General features: G+C 41.8%; 1 protein-coding gene across 21 annotated transcripts in view; it reads right to left on the bottom strand.

Moving 5' to 3' along the window:
• The window catches only part of LOC115156214 (leucine-rich repeat flightless-interacting protein 2), a 90157-nt gene that overhangs the window by 17107 nt on the left and 55157 nt on the right, over window positions 1–17893 (bottom strand). For 5 of the 21 annotated variants that reach the window (XM_029703622.1, XM_029703613.1, XM_029703600.1 and 2 more), the window contains 15 exons: window positions 16809–16853; window positions 15128–15178; window positions 14791–14826; window positions 11012–11092; window positions 10880–10921; window positions 10368–10433; window positions 10042–10107; window positions 7994–8068; window positions 7666–7710; window positions 7194–7256; window positions 6497–6574; window positions 3856–3957; window positions 2867–3019; window positions 2602–2673; window positions 1572–1742 (listed from right to left, as the gene is read on the bottom strand). In XM_029703622.1, the coding sequence (XP_029559482.1) occupies window positions 1572–1742; window positions 2602–2673; window positions 2867–3019; window positions 3856–3957; window positions 6497–6574; window positions 7194–7256; window positions 7666–7710; window positions 7994–8068; window positions 10042–10107; window positions 10368–10433; window positions 10880–10921; window positions 11012–11092; window positions 14791–14826; window positions 15128–15178; window positions 16809–16853 (1146 nt within the window). Of the gene's footprint in view, window positions 1–1571; window positions 1743–2601; window positions 2674–2866; window positions 3020–3855; window positions 3958–6496; window positions 6575–7193; window positions 7257–7665; window positions 7711–7993; window positions 8069–10041; window positions 10108–10367; window positions 10434–10879; window positions 10922–11011; window positions 11093–14790; window positions 14827–15127; window positions 15179–16808; window positions 16854–17144; window positions 17878–17893 lie in introns of those variants that run through there. The other 16 variants (XM_029703603.1, XM_029703614.1, XM_029703612.1 and 13 more) reach the window with 15 other exon arrangements.

Genomic DNA, 17893 nt, shown 5'->3' with positions numbered 1-17893 from the left:
GCTCAGGTCCATCCTGTTTCCATTGATCATCCTTGAGATGTTTCTACAACTTGATTGGATTCCACCTGTGGTAAATTTAATTAATTGGACATTAGTTGGAAAGACACAGCCCTGTCCATATAAAAGGTCCCACAGTTGATGGTGCATGTCAGAGCAAAATCCAAGCCAGGTCGAAGGAATTGTCCGTAGAGCTCCGAGACAGGATTTTGTAGTGGCACAGATCTGGGGAAGGTTACCAAAAAATTCCTGCAGCATTGAAGGTCCCCAAGAACACAGCAGCCTCCATCATTTTTAAACGGAAGACGTTTGGAACCAGCAAGACTCTTCCTAGAGCTGGCCCCTCTAGGAAGGGGGAGAAGGGCCTTGGTCAGGGAGGTGACCAAGAACCCGATGATCACTCTGACAGAGCTCCAGAGTTCTCTGTGGAGATGGGAGAACCTTCCAGAAGGACAACCACCTCTGCAGCACTCCACAGATCAGGCCTTTATGGTAGAGCGGCCAGATGGAAACCACTCCTCAGTAAAAAGGCACATGACAGCCCCCTTGGAGATGGCCAAAAGGCACTTAAAGGACTCTCAGACCACGAGAAACAAGATTATCTGGTCTGATGAAACCAAGATTGAACTCTTTGGCCTGAATGCCAAGCGTCACGTCTGGAGGAAACCTGGCACCATCCCTATGGTGAAGAATGGTGGTGGCAGCATCCTGCTGTGGGGATGTTTTTCAGTGGCAGGGACTGGGAGACTGGTCAGGATAGAGGAAAAGATCAACAGAGCAACGTACAGAGAGATCCTTGAAGAAAACCGGCTCCAGAGCGCTCAGGTTCAACAGGACAACGACCCTAAGCACACAGCCAAGACAACGCAGGAGTGGCTTCGGGACAAGTCTCCGAATGTCCTTGGGTGGCCCAGCCAGAGCCCGGACTTGAACCTGATCGAACATCTCTGGAGAGACCTGAAAATAGCTGGTAAGCAACACTCCACATCCAACCTGACAGAGCTTGAGAGGATCTGCAGAGAATGGGAGAAGATTCCCAAATACAGGTGTGCCAAGCTTGTAGCGTCATACACAAGAAGACTCAAGGCTGTAATCACTGCCATAGGAGCTTCAACAAAAGTACTGAGTAAACAAGGGTCTGAAAACGTATGTAAATGTGATATCAGTTTTTTGTTTTTAATATATTTGCAAAGATTTCATAAAACCTTTTTTTGCTTTGTCATTATGGGGTATTGTGTGTAGATTGTCGAGGGGAAAAAAACGATTTAATCCATTTTAGAATATGGCTGAAACGTAACAAAATGCGGAAAAAGTGAAGTGGTCTGAATACTTTCCGAATGCACTGTATATACATACAGTTCATGTTTATAATCATCCAGTATTGCATTACTATAGTTTCCAAAATGTACCATCTGGCTAATGTCAATCCAAGTTTCCACCTAATATCGCCCTCCTCAATACACCTTTCTCTTTCGATCCTAACTTTTCCCCTCATCTTACTGTAATTGTATATTTCTCTTGATCTGGCCCTATCCCTTCTCTCTCTCCCTCCCTCCCTCGGTTGTATCCCATACCTTGCTCTTCCCTTCGTACTCGCGGCGTGACTCGGACAGCAGCTCCTCCAGCTCCATGAGCGAGTCCTTCAGCGTGTCCACCTGGTACATCAGGTTGTTCTTCTCGTTGTCCAGCTGGGCGTTGGACACCATGGCCTTGCGGTACTTCTCCTCCACCTCCACTAAGGTATCCTATAGGAAGAGATGCCCATTGGTGTATGCACATGGGAACACAGACAGACAGACTGAAAGACACACAGACCCCAACACAGACACACCAATATCCAAGGGGGTATTGTTACCGCTGCCACTTCCATTTTCTATACTCCATTCTGACGGTTTCAACTAGGAGGAACGATCAGAAACATGATCGAAAATGGAGGGCATGGATAGAATTCAATGGACATAATTCGTATTCAGAGGGAAATTATGTAATGATGTTAGGACAAAGCAACAGTTGCCTACTGCATGCCTGTGGGGTGATTGAATCTGACATCAGGACAGCTTAACTTGACTGCTTTGAAAGGAAGCTGAAAAATGCATAGGAAAAGGCAAGCAAGCCATGTAGTCTGAAAATAAAACTATAAAGTTAGCACTTCCCGAAAGTTATAATTCTGTCAATTATCATGCCGATCTGGGCTTTCAACATCACTAGTCTGAAATCATAGGTACTTATCACCTTAGTAAACGATTAGAGCAGTCCAAGATTCTGGCAACCATTTAATATCAAGGTAGGAGTCTAAACATAAATCTGTAGTTGATAGTAAGTAAAAGGAAATGTAAGGAAATAATTCTAAAACATTCATTAAATATTAGTCAGGAAGACTAATCATTTCTTAATAGGAGTCTCAGGTACTTTAACACTGACGACTAAAACTACCATTGGTTAATTCTAAGGAAGTTCAAAATGATTATTGGTTAATAGTAGGGTAGTCTAAAGTTTAGACTCTAAACCTATCAATGGTCAACTCAAAAGCTAGGGAAGACTAAAATCATATGAATATTAACAGGGCCTCAGGCTGGGTTGCGTTGGGTCAGTCCAGTAATGTACCTTGACTTCTTTGAGGCTCTGCATGTACTTTGACTCCACATCTTGGATTTGATCCTTCAGCTCATGAATCTCCTGGGGTGAAGAGTGTGGCAGGGTTGAGGAGAGACAGAAGCATGCTGCGACAGGGTTCGATAGGTGAAGTGACAAGCACAATGATAGGTAGAGAATGACTTGCAGAGCAGTGTGTGCTGTACAGTGATGGGCTCTTAAAGAGTGGAATTGATGGAAGATGGTTCTAGGACACCCATGTTTTTGTAACCTTTACCTTGATCTCTCGTATGGAGGTTTCTGTGTCGCCAGTGATTGACGTTTCACCACTTTCTCTCCGGGAGGAAGACCCACCCAGCGAGGCGAGGGTGGCTGCCGATAGGGTGGAAGCGGCTCGAGATCCCTTTTCCAGGTAATCTCTGTCCTCCACCTGGGAACAACGGGCAGAAACTATTAGAACAGGGGTAACATTATGACTTTAGGGCCTAGAGAAGGGTCCGGTAGGCCACGGATTCACACGCAATGTCCTCATCACATCTTTACCTTACTCCACTTTGTCCAATCACATTATCCCTAACAAGCTGTGGGGGGGAAGTCAGTAATCTTTCCATCCAATCATAAACCATGAGCAGTTTAAATGCTGTTATAACACACCAGTTACTGGGTAAGTTAATTTAAAAAATGTACAGCTGTCTCAACTTCAATGCCGTGCAATGTTCATTGTTATGATCCATCACATACTGCAACATGTTACATATGGCCATCAAACTGTACAGAGTATTCAGCATGCTATGTTTGGGAAGTGAACAATATGAGTATCAATCAGCATCAATGCTGGTTACAGGAATTCCTACATTCTAAAATAGTTAATGGTACTTCTAGTCCACGACACAGACCATACTGTTGTTAGTCCCATTCTACAAAGACTCTTGGTCTATCTATAAGAAACCATCCACCTGCATGCTATAGATTTGCAATTCATATTTTTTATTCACTAGTACCCCTGTTGATGACATCTCTTCAGTTCTAAAAACACTTTCTAAGGTCTCCTCTCACCCATCTTCCAGGTGTGACAATGACAATGACCATACAGTAGGAGTTGACAGCACAATCCAGGCTACCACTTCACACAGCAAGTCAGACAGTAATTAGTCTCTTTAGGTCTACCCCCCACTCCACACAGAAGAAGCCAGTCTTTATATGTAAGTTGAGACCACACTGACATGCCCTGGCATGACTCTGGGCGGGCAGTGCTGCCCCACTCACGTCCGATAAATTGGGGATGGTCATGTGATCCAGGTCTCTGGGCAGGCCACTGCTGGTGGCTGCGCTGCGCAGGAAACTGGCCACAGAGTTGCAGTCATCATCCTAGTTGCCCACCAGGGGGCGCAATAGGACAAAGTATATTCAGGTTGGGCACTGTCTGAATCCCTCTCACACACTGCCTTTTTCCAACCAAAACACATCTATGAATGAAAACACACAATCATGGCCAAATGGAGAATCTGTGTTAAACGGAACAAGGATCGGGCTACAGCTGTATAGAGAAATGAGCATACTAAACAGGGCATACAGTAGCCCACATGTTAATTCATTCCTGTAAAGAAAGACCTTAAAGTTTGATGATTTGTTAAGGTAGGATGCCCCAGCATACCAGATGTCAACTAGTCTTCATATTCTTGCCCCTGGTTAATAAAATATCTGCCCAGAGTTGACAATTAAAATCAGAGGCATTTCTGGGCAACCTCTCAACACAAATATATGAGGTACAGCAAGAAATTGTACTGGGTCTCAGATATCACCTTGTCTGTTACAACAATCTCAGTCTGAAAGATGCCAGTTATGTATTTATTAGGGATGACACAATTACTGTATAACCACGTAACCGATAGTTTTGGAATATAAAATAACCGTCATAACAGTTTAGATTGTATATATACCATTTTTTGGGGGGTGGAACGAACAGCTGACTGAAAACGGGATGGCCGGTTATTCGAGTGGTTGAGTCCATTTCTGCGGTAATATGGACTCTTATCAATGTAATGAAACTCGGTTGCGCCTTTCTGAAATGAGCAAGGTGTTGTAGCAAACATTCTACATTCCACAGTAACGTAGAATGTTAATTCAAATGGTGTTAACGAATGTGGCTCTGTAATGTCAGTTGAGTTGAATAACACATTGATAGGTACTCCTCCTGCTTTTGCTCCTTGCTTTACTCCTATGGGTACACCTGAAATTGCCGCCAGTCCACACATTATGCCATTATTGACTTGAACGTGGACGCCTGTTCTATTAATTCTATTTCTATGGCAGCACATGCCGTCAGGAACGGAGGAAGAAATATATTTTTGTGTGTTACTATTCGAACGGTTATTAAGGTGACTGCAGTCATTTGGCTTGCCAGTAACCGTCATCCTAAATTCCATGACCTTCACAGCCCTAGTACTTATCTAAAGTTATGTATATGTATTTCTATCCTGGTTGTCTAACAAAACACAAAATCCAAACGGCACAGGGCAAATCCAAGATATATTTTGGCATGACGCAGCATCATGCTGTGTCAATCATCACTAACAACCATAAACTAAAGACCTTTGAGATGGTGGATATTGTGACCGATTGCCTCAAATCGGCTACTGTTTCCATTCCAATTCTCTATTAACCGCTTATGAACAGTGGACTGAATCAGCAAATCAGGAGCCAATTTTCAACGTTATAGTATAATTGTATTGCAATGGACAAATACTTTAGTGGATAAACATTTTAAAATGACATAGAAAACAATGCCTAAACCACTAACATGTTCACAAGTTCACAAATTATTCAGACCCCTTTATTTTATACAAATTTTGTTACGTTACAGCCTTATTTTAAATGGATGAAATAAAGAGAGATCCTTGATGAAAACCGGCTCCAGACCTCAGACTGGGGCGGAGGTTTTACCTTCCAACAGGACAACGACCCTAAGCACCCAGCTAAGACAACACAGGAGTGGCTTCGGAACAAGTCTGAATTTCCTTGAGTGGCCCAGCCAGAGGCCAGACCTGAACCCGATCAAACATCTCTGGAGAGACCTAAAAATAGCTGTGCAGCGACGCTCCCCATCCAACCTGACAGAGCTTGAGAGGATCTGCAGAGAGGAATGGGAGAAACTCCCCAAATACAGGTGTGCCAAGCTTGTAGCGTCATACCCAAGAAGACTCGAGGCTGTAATTGCTGCCAAAGGTGCTTCAACAAAGTACTGAGTAAAGGGTTTGAATAGTTATGTAAATGTGAAATTTCAGTTTAGATTTTTAATACATTTGCTAAAATGTCAACTGTTTTTGCTTTGTCATTATGGGGTATTGTGTGTAGATTGATGAAGATTAAAAAAATTTTTTAAATCAATTTTAGAATAAGTCTAACGTAACAAAATGTGGAAAAAGTCAAGGGGTCTGAATACTTTCCGAATGCACTGTATATCACCATACATAAAATTCACCTGAAAAAAACGACCTTTGAAGGTTTACTTTAAAAGGTAGACTCAGCGATATTTGACAGACACAGAAAGTGAACAGCATAGTGTATCAATTTTTGCAACAACTAAGAACGTTGAAGCGCAAAACTCAACTTCTCTGCTGTTTTGGTGCCCTGGCTACCACGCTCTACACAGCGTGAAGCAAAACCGTGCACATGGGCAGATACTGTGTGTAACTGCGTGAGAGCGAAATGTTGCATCTCTCGCTCATCTCAAAACCTCCATCGTTGCTGCTGGCAACGTAATTTCGCTAAGTCTACCTTTAAATCTTAAAACAATATAACTAATCCAGTGTAAAAGAATACTCGGTTTGTGATTAAATGCTTGCGAGAGGGTCGTGCCACTTTAATGCTCCATGGCTGAACAGTGTGACTGAGAAGGGAAGCTCACCACTGGGCTGGCACGGGCTGAGCTGGCCCTGGAGGACGCCCTGGAACCGCTGCCGCGATAACTATTGTACTCTGAATGCTGGGGAGGGCACATACACCATCATCAGTGTGCACACACACAAGAACACACACATGCACGTCTGCAGTACCCACTCACATACGCACACCAGGCGACAAGTAGAGAAATCCTGAGCCAACAGAGCTATTCAGTGCATTAACGTTCACAGGGAACCGAACCCACGACCTGCAAGCACCATGCGCCAACCAACTGAGCAGTTGCACCAAAGTGAATGTGTGTCATAACAACAGCACAAACACAGCTAAACACTCTGGAAACTAAAACTCATGACGGAAAAACAGAACACATCATGCAAAAGCTAATAAAATAACCATGAACAGAACATATGTCATATACATTCCAGTTACTCACAGACATGCCCTACATACACATATAAGCCTAATTTAAAACACTCGCATTGCAATTAGTGAAGCAATTTCCTCAACTATCTCAATTATAGGCCCGGACGATAATATTCCTATCAATCTTTCGGTTGAGCACTCAAACGGAAAGGTTAGTGACCGCATGTCATCTATTAGATGCAGAGGGGATATAAGATGTTACAAGTAAGGGAATGTCACGTGTTTAGGACACTTGGGTTTACTGCCACACACACAAACACAAGCATTGGGAGTCTTACACGAGAGCTGGAGCCGGTCACCCGTCGAGACCCACTGTACAGACTGTCCTCATATAAAGAGCCCTGCAGGGATGGGATCGGACGTCACACACACACACAAACAGGATTGCAATAACATAATATTCGCAGCAGTGCTCTCGGAGACATGCTTGCTAATCTACACGACACAGTGACATAATCATAGCTTCTTCAGTGCACAGTAACTTCTCCAGTAAAATCCAAACACCCAAAAGTAAATTGTTGCTACTATAAGTGTGATCAGAACTTCTTGATAATTACAGAATGGCTCCTAAAGCCACTGGTTACACTATGAAACTAAAAAGTACTTGAGTGCTTACTTTAAAGATGATCTTGTGATAAAAACAGTGTCTTTCAGGTGACAACAGGCAGAGCAATGCGTGTGTTACAGGTAGCATATGAAGTATCATAATGGGTGGGGTCAAAGATCACACTAATGAATGGCATCACAAACCCTGTGACGGCGCCGGTAGGAGATCTGGCTGAGTAGCACGGATGACTAAATGGAGTGTGGGTAAGACTTGTCACAACATGTATTCACACTGTAGTCAGTGCCTGGGTAACAACAATGGTAAGGCCATGTGATCTAGCCTGGTCCAAGATCTGTATGTGCCGCCTTGCCAACTACTACGGTAATTGTCACGGCCAACTTGTTGGCAAGACTGCAAAAACTGATCTGGGAGCAGTTCTGGGAGTGCACAGCTCAGGAGAGGTAATATTGCCTTGATATAGGATTTGAGGTATATGTGTTTGGGTGTGTGCACGCGCATGCGTGAACAGACCTCGTAGGAAGAAAGCCGTTGCCTAGAAGAGGACAGACCATTGTTGCTGTTAAGGTCAGAGGAAGCATAGGTTGCCTAAGACGAGGGAAAGAGGGAGAGGGATTGAAAGAGAAACAACACAGCAAGAGAGAGGAAACGGAAATGACTAAGAAACCTCAGTTGAAATGTGTTTAGATGTAAAGGCAAATGGCCAATGACAATACCATTCAGAGGAACTCCACACAACACTACAGAATGTACACGGAGTATACAAAACATTAGGAAAACCCACTTGCACCTAGTTATACCCTCTTTTGCCCTCAGAACAGCCCCAATTCGCCAGGGCATGGATTATATAAGGTGTTGAAAGCTTTCGAACAGGGATGCTGGCCCATGTTGACTCCAATGCTTCCCAAAGGTGTGTCAAGTTGCCTGGATGTCCTTTGGGTGGTGGACCATTCTTAATACACATGGGAAACTGTTGAACGTGAAAAACCCAGCAGCATTGCAGTTCTTAACACACAAGCTGGTGCGCCTGGCACCTACTACCATACCACTGATGGGTTCTGACTTCTAAACTTGAAATATTGTTAATTATCAGGTATCCTATGAAAATGAGAAGGACCACAGTCTGATTTCAATACCAAAAGTTAATGGTTATCTGTAGAAGGAATGTATACGGTGGGGTCAATTCATGTTGGATATGAGCCAGGGGCTTGGAATGTACTGAGTAAAGGAAAGGCAATCACATGGTTGCGGTCACTGATAAGGGTGAAGAGCTGTGGATTAGTGAGGAATGGGGGCTGAGGTCAGGTCAGATTAAGGGAGAAGGAACAATTTATTACCCACATCACTTAACTTCCTGCCTAGCAATAAATATGTAATGTTTAGAGGGAAGGAGGAGTTCACCTAAATTGGAGTATGTGTATTTGTGCTGGTGGGAACATATATTTTTCAGCTGTCTGACCCTTTGGGTGAATAAACTTGTTTGAGCTTTTATAGACGTCCGTCTGTTTTTTACCCTGTTATTTAGAACCTAGCACCCCGTTCAAAGACACAAATCTGTTGTCTTGCTCATTCACCCTCTGAATGGCACTTACAAAATCCATGTCTCAACTGTCAAGGCTTAAAAATCCTTATTTAACCTGTCTCCTCCCCTTCATCTACACTGATTGAAGACGATTTCACTAGTGACATCAATAAGGGATCATAGCTTTCACCTGGATTCACCTGGTCAGTCTGTTGTGGAAAGAGCGGGTGTTCATAATGTTATGCACACTCAGTGTATATCATGAATTCAAGGGGTGTCTTTGTCCATGACCATTATTTTTGCACCCATAATTTAATTCACACAAATTTACAGTGTCGTTCCAAAGTATCAATGGTGATAAAATAAAAATAAATAAAAAAACATGCCGACTCAAACACAATTCTGACATAAATACATTTGGCATAGATGCTTAACAAGAGAACATATCTCCATTTAAAGCTAAAGGCGGCTACTCTAAAGAGAGTGTTACAGCAAAACAAGTAAAGAACAAAAAAACACAGGTGAACTGGAAGAAAAAAACAACACACTCGGTGAGAGGTGTCAGACTTGCAGATATCACTTGAGTCAATGGTTAGTGGACAAGCCATGCGGAGAAAGAGAGACGAGTGAGTATAAAGTAAGATATACAGAGTACCAGTCAAAGGTTTGTACCTACTCATTCAAGGGTTTTTCTTTATTTTGATTATTTTCTACATTGTAGAATAATCCCAAAAGTGTGCAAAGCTGTCATCAAGGCAAAAGGTGGCTACTTTTAAGAATTTCAAATATATTTTGATTTGTTTAACACTTTTTTGTTTACTACATGATTCCATATGTGTTATTTCATATTTTTGATGTCTTCACTATTATTCTACAATGTAGAAAATAGTAAAAATAAAGAAAAACCCTTGAATGAGTAGGTCCAAACTTTTGACTGGTACAGTACATATCCCTAAACACATTTGGGGTCAGAAGTGGGGTCCAGCATTCAGTAGTTAACACCAAAGTGTTAACGCACAGTCAGTCACACAACACCCACCGGCTGCAGGTCCAGTCTGGAGGAGCGAGAGACCTTGCTAATGCTCTCATCACTGAGTCTGGAGCTCTGAGAGTGGGTGAGGAGGAGAGAGAGAGATAACCCCTGGTGTCTACATTAACATTAAAGACTGCTACCAAACAGACCACATTTTTGCCTCAATTCAAGCCCTTAGAGTTACCTCCGCAAGTTCCGCTTTCTATCTTATACAGATCAATTGATTGAATTAAAAAATGGTTCCTTATTGGTAGAATAAAAGCAGTAGGGCTATTGCCAAAACTCTAAAAGAAAGAAAGAGGGAGAGGGAAAGAGGAAGAGAGGGAACCCACCGGCTGCAGATCTAGTCTGGACGAGCGAGAGACCCTGCTAGTGCTCTCATCACCGAGTCTGGAGCTCTGAGAGTGGGCGAAGAGGAGAGGGAGATAAAGCCTAATTAACTGCAAGGCACTTAACTACAGCACACCATGCTAAATAGCACCCCTCTGCCTGCAAAATAATAACCATAACTACCCTCACTGAAGCCGAATTTGAACAAAATGAAACAGTCAAGAAACTGCAAGTATCCTGGAATAGTTCAATGTGGTCAAGAATGACCTTTGTCAATATAAACAGTGGACTGATGGAATAAGGAATACGGAAACTAAAAGTACTGAATTGTGTGGTATGAAAACCCCAGTATCCTGAAATTCCCTCAATGCGTACGTACTAAAACACACACATTTCGTCTGCAATCATTTAACTGAAGTCAACTTTAAAACCTGTCCACTTGAACCTATTGGCATCCATCCATTCACCCTGCTGGACACTAGCCAGGTACTACAGGTTAAAAGGCACTACTAACCCGACTGGATATAGCACTGTACTCATTGTCATAGCCGTTGCTCTGTAAGGAACAGAAGACATGCAAATGAGCAACAAAACGGCAATAATTTTTCAATTTGGGCTATTCTTAAAGGTCACAGTCTTTACATACGTCACGATCTTTGTGTTTGTCTTTGTGTTTCTTCTTTTTCTTGGACTTCTTGTCCTTCTCCTGTGAAAGGGACGAGGAGCCCTGGGAGAGGGGGATTGAGGAGGCGGGTAAAGGTGTGTGTCAGGATGCCTTTCCCGCCCAATGGGAAAAGCCATCATGGAAACGGTATACGTGGAGCCACACCCACTAAATACTGACATGTCAAATTAATGTCACAGAATAAAATACAACACGTGCAAGGCAGGAAGACACCTTGCATTTGCCTCAGTGTCTAGGTTTCCATCCAAATGGCAACAGATTTTTATGTGGATATTCTAAAATCCACAAAAAGAAAATATGCACATTTTCCCACAAGTGGCGAGTTTCCACCAAACTGACTTGTTGCAGATAAAAATCAGTGCGTGATTTACTTTTTCGCTTCAGTTTTTATGTAGTGAATACAATTCAACTCGACCAATAGTTTTGTCACAAAAACTGTTGCGTTAAATAGCAAAATGTGCCTACTCTGATCTTGGCACGTGCTCTCTAGCCACACTCTAGCCAACAGCTCGCAGATCCAGTGGGGGTAGGGAAGTCTACATGAGATTAGTATGGATAAGACCGAGAATATTTGTATTTGTCAAACGGCAGTCATGCATCGATCCATCATGTCACCAGAATAAGACCCTTGATATTTATTGGAAAGGAGCATCTCGATCACCGTGCACTTTCACCACCCTGTGAAGTTCATCATAATTCATTTAATCTGTAGCCTGCATTAGTTTCCCGAGTCGTAGTGGGAGGACTATACACTATGTGACTCCATTGCCATTTCTCACATAATACATTTTCAGGATACAAAAAGATCGCACCATGTTGAGCGAACAAATGATCTGTCAGCATTTATAAAAACTTCCTGTTTCCATCACAGTTGCCATGATTATTTTTTATACAGTATCACTTTACTCGCATAAAAACTGTGGATGGATTCCCATCACCACCAAACTGATAAAGACATCAGCCACAGGTTACTTTCTAGTTTGGGTAAAACATGCAAACCATTGCAGCAGCCAAGAAAACCCCAAACTCACAACTAGGTCTAGACCCATCCCTTTTTCGGTTTTAAAAACTTGCGTCTGTCTCCCTTTAAGGACTTATTTCTCATTTAACTACAATTCTTTAACACTACAGTATTTTCCATGATTACTCACCATAAAACATTTCTCTATGAGAACTCAGACAACAGTGCCTAAAATAGTTCTGAGTCTGTGTCTAAGTCCCAAATGGCACCCGATTCACTATATAGTGCACTACTTTTGACCAGATCCCTATGGGCCCTGGTCAAAAGTAGTCACTATAAAAGGAATAGGGTGCCATTTATGATGCAACTTGTGTTTGTTTTGGAGCAGACAGTTGGCAGTCAGGCTAGCCAGCTCTATAACAGTCGATTTACTCCATCGCACTAGCCAGGGACAAACCTAGTAGTCCACTGAAGAAATGAACCATTCTAACACCCAAGATTAAGCTATAATGTAACCAAACAAGCTAATTATGGTTTGATTAAATAAACATGTAAGACAAGTGCTTGTTTAGGGTTATTAAGCATTGAAGCACATACCTCAGAGGGGCAATCATTAGTGGTTCAGATGGTAAATGGTATTAAACTGGGTAGTTCGAGCCCTGAATGCTGATTGACTGACAGCCGTGGTATATCAGACCGTATACCACGGGTTTGACAAAAGTTAATTTTACTGCTCTAATTACATTGGTAACCAGTTTATAATAGCATTAAGGTACCTTGGGGGTTTGTGGTATATGGCCAATATACCACATCCCTCAGGCCTCATTGTTAAATATAACATTCAACTCAACTTTAGAACACAAACGTCAATTAGTCAGGCTTTGTGTCATCACACAATCATGTCAACTTTCTCCAGAGTACACACCATGTCTGAAACACCCTACAATAAGTCGTCCATGCTAATGTTTTTGACAAATACAGACACACAAACCCAAAGCTGGATAAAGTGGTTGCTCCACTAAAAGGTTTGCGATTATACTGCGGGATTTCGAGGTAATTTGTGGTTTAGTACGGTACCCTGCGTCACCATTTCATTGCTCCAGACCAGCACAAAGGGGGGTTAGAGCACTGATTATGCTTTTGGGTCCTACTGTGTCTCTGACAATGAATGGGCGACATAAACCTAAATAGAAACTGATAATTGTGCACGACTTTAGTATTACTTACTAAAACTGTTACACTAAGGATTTTATTATGATTATTTTGCTCTTACTGTAGTACTGTAGGCCACTCCCGGCTGGTCACATTGTACAGTGCCTGAGTGGCGCAACGGTCTAAGACACTGCATAGCAGTGCAAGCTGTGTTGCTACAGATGCTGGTTCAACACCCGTGCCGGCCTCGGGTATTGACCTGTAGGTTTTTGGTTTCTCCCCCTCTACAAACAGAAATAAATTATAAATAACCAACTGGCTTTATTTATAAATTAGTAACAATGTCTCACCCAATGTTCAAGAATCCTTTTTCCCCCTCGCTCATTTTACGTTATTTGAAAACCAAATAGTCTTCAAAATATTTAAGGGGCACTGCACTAATAATGGTGCTGACTAGGGAAACATTCCCGCTGTTCTGTTCTAAGTGGCAGTCTGCACGTTCAAACTAAAACAATGTAACTAATAATGGCATCTTTAAGCTTTCATTAATAAAATAATGATAAAAATACTCTTTCAAAATGCCGATGTTTATTTAGTTATGGATCCATAATGAATGACCATGGGAATAAATATCACTGAATTACAGAAATATCCTTTATTTGTAATTATTGGCGGAGAGTCACGTCATATTTTTCGATATACTGTAGGCCTATCAAAGATGACATGAGTCATACTAGTGTTGCGTAATTTGCTGTTAAAAGTGTTGTAGGTCTTATTTAAAGAGCATTTTGAAGTTAGAAGCAAAAGCATACAACTATTATAGCACCGTTTCGCACTGCTCTGAGACAAGCATGGGGACTGGTCTTGATAAATCAATTAGATTTTTTATCTTCACTTAATCTCCATTTGGGTATTGGTTAGACTACAATTATACAATTAGGGTGCAGAAATGTTATGCTCTTAGTGTAACTTTTATTTAACTAGGCAAGTCAGTTAAGAACAGCCTACTCCTTCCTCCCCGTCAGGGAATTGAATCCCGGTCTCCCGCATGCCTGCATTCTCTCGTACAGCCACTATTGAAGGCAATCAAATACTTCTCAAAGATGCCCTCTGGTGGTCAAACTAGCACTAACTAGCATTAATGGTACCAGTGGTTCACACTCAAATAACGTGCCATATAATTCTGAAAGACCATGCAAGCTGCACCGCAGTACGCTGCATCTTTAAAGGACGAACCACTGTAGGTTAACAATGCATTGCAATCTTCCCAACACACATTAAACCACGATTAGTAACTATCACATCTGCAGTTAATCAAACTGATGAGTTAACAATGAAATAATAATGAACCAACATCTACCCAACAATTTGTAAGCTTTCCTGTGAAACTATTTTGCTGTCGCTAAGGGACAAAATTACATGGCTGGTGTCTGATCCTGGTATGCTTGATTTTCTCCTAAGAGGACTGTCATGTTTTGGTAATCCATTGTTGCCTTGTTCTGAATAGAGTTTAAATGGTAAACTAACAACTACATGGTGTTACTAAAAACTGACATAAAGACCATTATGGGATGCAGTAGGGTTAGATGATCACTCCAGGTTAATCTCACAGCAGGTTAAGTCTTACCCCTCTTCCGTAGGCCCCTATTGCATCAAGATCCGACTGCCCAAAGACATAAGAGCATCGTCACCAAGGGTTTAAGCACCAAGTGATGGTTGTACTGGTTACCCCCTTCTGAGCAGCTATGGAAACACTCATGCTTACCTCTTTATGCAAGTTGGTAGAAATTGCCCTAACCACTGGTTTTACTGTCCCTAATGGTTACAGTTAGGATTTGTAACTGGAAAATCTGATCCAAGATCTGTGTTTAGGGGCAACTTCTACCTCAAGCCTCTTTACCGATAGTCAGAAATTCTGCAATTAGATTGAAAACAAAAGATGGCAGCGTTAGAGTGATACTGACCCTCACACTGCCTCGGCTGCCCACAGACATCCGCTCATCATCGTCTGAGATCTGTGTGGGAAACAAAAAAATTAAGTAGATGTTCTTCGATTGTCCAGTACAACATCTGTACTTGGGGGGGAAAAATATTTAATATGTGGTTTAACAGTCAAATTAAGAAAGAAACAGAAATTCCAATTCATTTTTTGATACACAATTTACTCCATGAATTGAAATGTAATTTCACCCCAACCCTGATGTTTAACATGGTTCACTGAAACACCGCAGAAATGAATCTCCCCCCTCGGTCTGTAAATGACTTGACTGTGACCTCTTTCTCTGTGCTCCCCAGACTGGCTGTACAAACCAGATTATATGCCCGAGAGGACAGCTCAATGGCCCAGGGAAGTGGAGTCAGAGTGGGCCACACTGAATGACAGTGTGTGAAATTATTGGCACCCTTAGCAAAAATGATAAATAAATACTATACTGAGCTATATTGTATGCTCAAAAAGATTGGGAAATTATCCTATTTTATTGCTCACGGAATTGCTCACGGAAAGAGATGTTTAAAGAGATTCTCCGGTACTTTCGTATACTTTTTAGCCAGTAGTTCTGAAAGTAGCGCTCACGAGCCAAAAGTGGTCCCCGAAAACTGCGTACCCACATCACATGTGCAGATATGTGCACCACGTCATTGCTCTTTATTTCGCTATGCTATGGGTATATGATGTGCCTTTTGCCAGATGTCACTCAAAAATAACCTTGTAAAATATGGTGGTGGATATTTGATGTTATGTGGCTATTTTGCTTCCACTGGTCCCGGGGCCCTTGTTAAGGTCAATGGCATCATGAACATTACCCAGTACCAGGACATTTTAGGCACAAACCCGATTGCCTCTGGCAGAAGGCTGAAACTTGGTGCAAGTGGATCTTCCCGCAAGACAATAACCCCAAACACATCCATAAATAAATTGTTAATTGGCCATAAAATCAACAATTTGTAATGGCCATCTCAGTCTCCAGACCAGAAACCCATTGAAAACCTGTTTGAAGTGAAGAGAGCAGTCCATAAGCACAGACAAAGGATATCAAGGATCTGGAAGGATTCTGTATGTAGGAATGGTCCCAATGTGTTCTCCAACTCATAAAACATTTTAGAAAAAGGCTCAGTGCCGTTATCCTCCCAAGGTAAGGTATTGAAAACAGGGGTGTCAATAATTTTAACCCTTATCTGTTAGAGAAAAACAGTACTACTTGTTTAACAAGTAGTACTGTTTTTCTCTAACAGATAAGGGTTAAAATTACATTTTTTTCTCTGAGCAATTGTATAAGTATAAAATTATTTCCCCAGTATAACTCAGTATTTGAATTATTTATTTTATACAGTCATTTTTGCTCATCTTTATCAAGGGTGTCAATAATTTCAGACCTCACTGTTTATCCCAACAAGCATACTACATGATATAAGGCAAAATATTGCCTATCAACCCATACTAAATAGTATCCTAGTATGGATTGGATATTGGAGTGTATTGACTGATAGGAGACAAATATCATCGTCACTTGAACAAAAGCCTGCTGACATTGTGACTCTCCAGCACCTGAGTTCCCAAGGTATCAAGTCACAGTTCAAAGAAATTAATGGAGACAGGAAGGTGCAAAGAGAGATGGTGGATGATAGGGGGAGAGGAATACACACCGAAGTATGTCTTTGTGTGGGGCGTGAGTACCTCTCACTGTCCTCCTGGAGGAATGAAAAAGGAAAATAGGACACAGGTAGAGGTCAAGGTTCAAATGACAGGGGAAGGATGAAACACTTAGGACAATGTCAACATTGATGTTCATATAGGCACGTCAGAGGGGTTTCAGCAAGCACCCAAACAAACAGACAAACTCAAACGCGCACACTTACGTGCAAAAACTCACACAGCATTATTCCCAAGGAGGACTTCTAGCATGTATGCACACCTTTTCCAATTCAACTGTGGCTATTAAACTGAGGAGAATTGAAAGTGAAGGGTAATTGCCTGCTAACCTTTGAAAGTGAACAATTCTCAATGGTCAAGTGCACTGCATTCATTCCCTAAGCAGCCATGCCTCCAGTTCATCACATCACTGTGGCCATGGATACTGATCCTGTCACCCAACCACTCAAGCAGACATGGTTACACAGACAGACAGACAGGACAGAGATTAGTTCCTGTCCTGCAACTGTAGCTTTCATCACACGTTGTGGTTGGTTACTTGTTATCGTTTTCCAATATCTTCACATAATTCAGCATTTGTCTTTTAAAAACACAATATGACAGGAGAGACCTATGTCACACAGTGTCCAGTCTGGTGGATCTGAACCATCCAGGAAAACTGCAAGAATAAGACCGTCGCTTGGCAGTCAAGGGGATCATCAAAACACAGGCAGTCTACACGAAAAGGGATAGGACATGCAGATCCAAACCCATTCAACATGCACATCAATTCTGTTGATTATCATTAGATGTGCGGCCTTATAAATCAACAATCCGCTCTAGAACTTGTAGGCTAAAGGTATATTGCACACAAAAGCCTCTCAAAAAAATATGAAAAGCAAATGCCATATAGGTTTAAGAGGAAAGCCCTTTTTTTAATCTCAGCTATTCCCCGTGGCTAAGAACATTCACAACATACCACTGCCTCTCTAGCATTATTAACAGCTTTGAATATTGAAAGAGAGTGATAGTGAATTACTTTCATGCATTATTCAATACAAGCAATTATTCCACAACTGATAGTGCAGCTAATTCATTA

Source organism: Salmo trutta, chromosome 20 (assembly GCF_901001165.1).
Source record: "Salmo trutta chromosome 20, fSalTru1.1, whole genome shotgun sequence".
Taxonomy (NCBI): Eukaryota; Metazoa; Chordata; class Actinopteri; order Salmoniformes; family Salmonidae; genus Salmo; species Salmo trutta.
The sequence above is the reverse complement of the archived record's forward strand: the minus strand, read 5'-3'. Positions and strand labels throughout refer to the sequence as shown.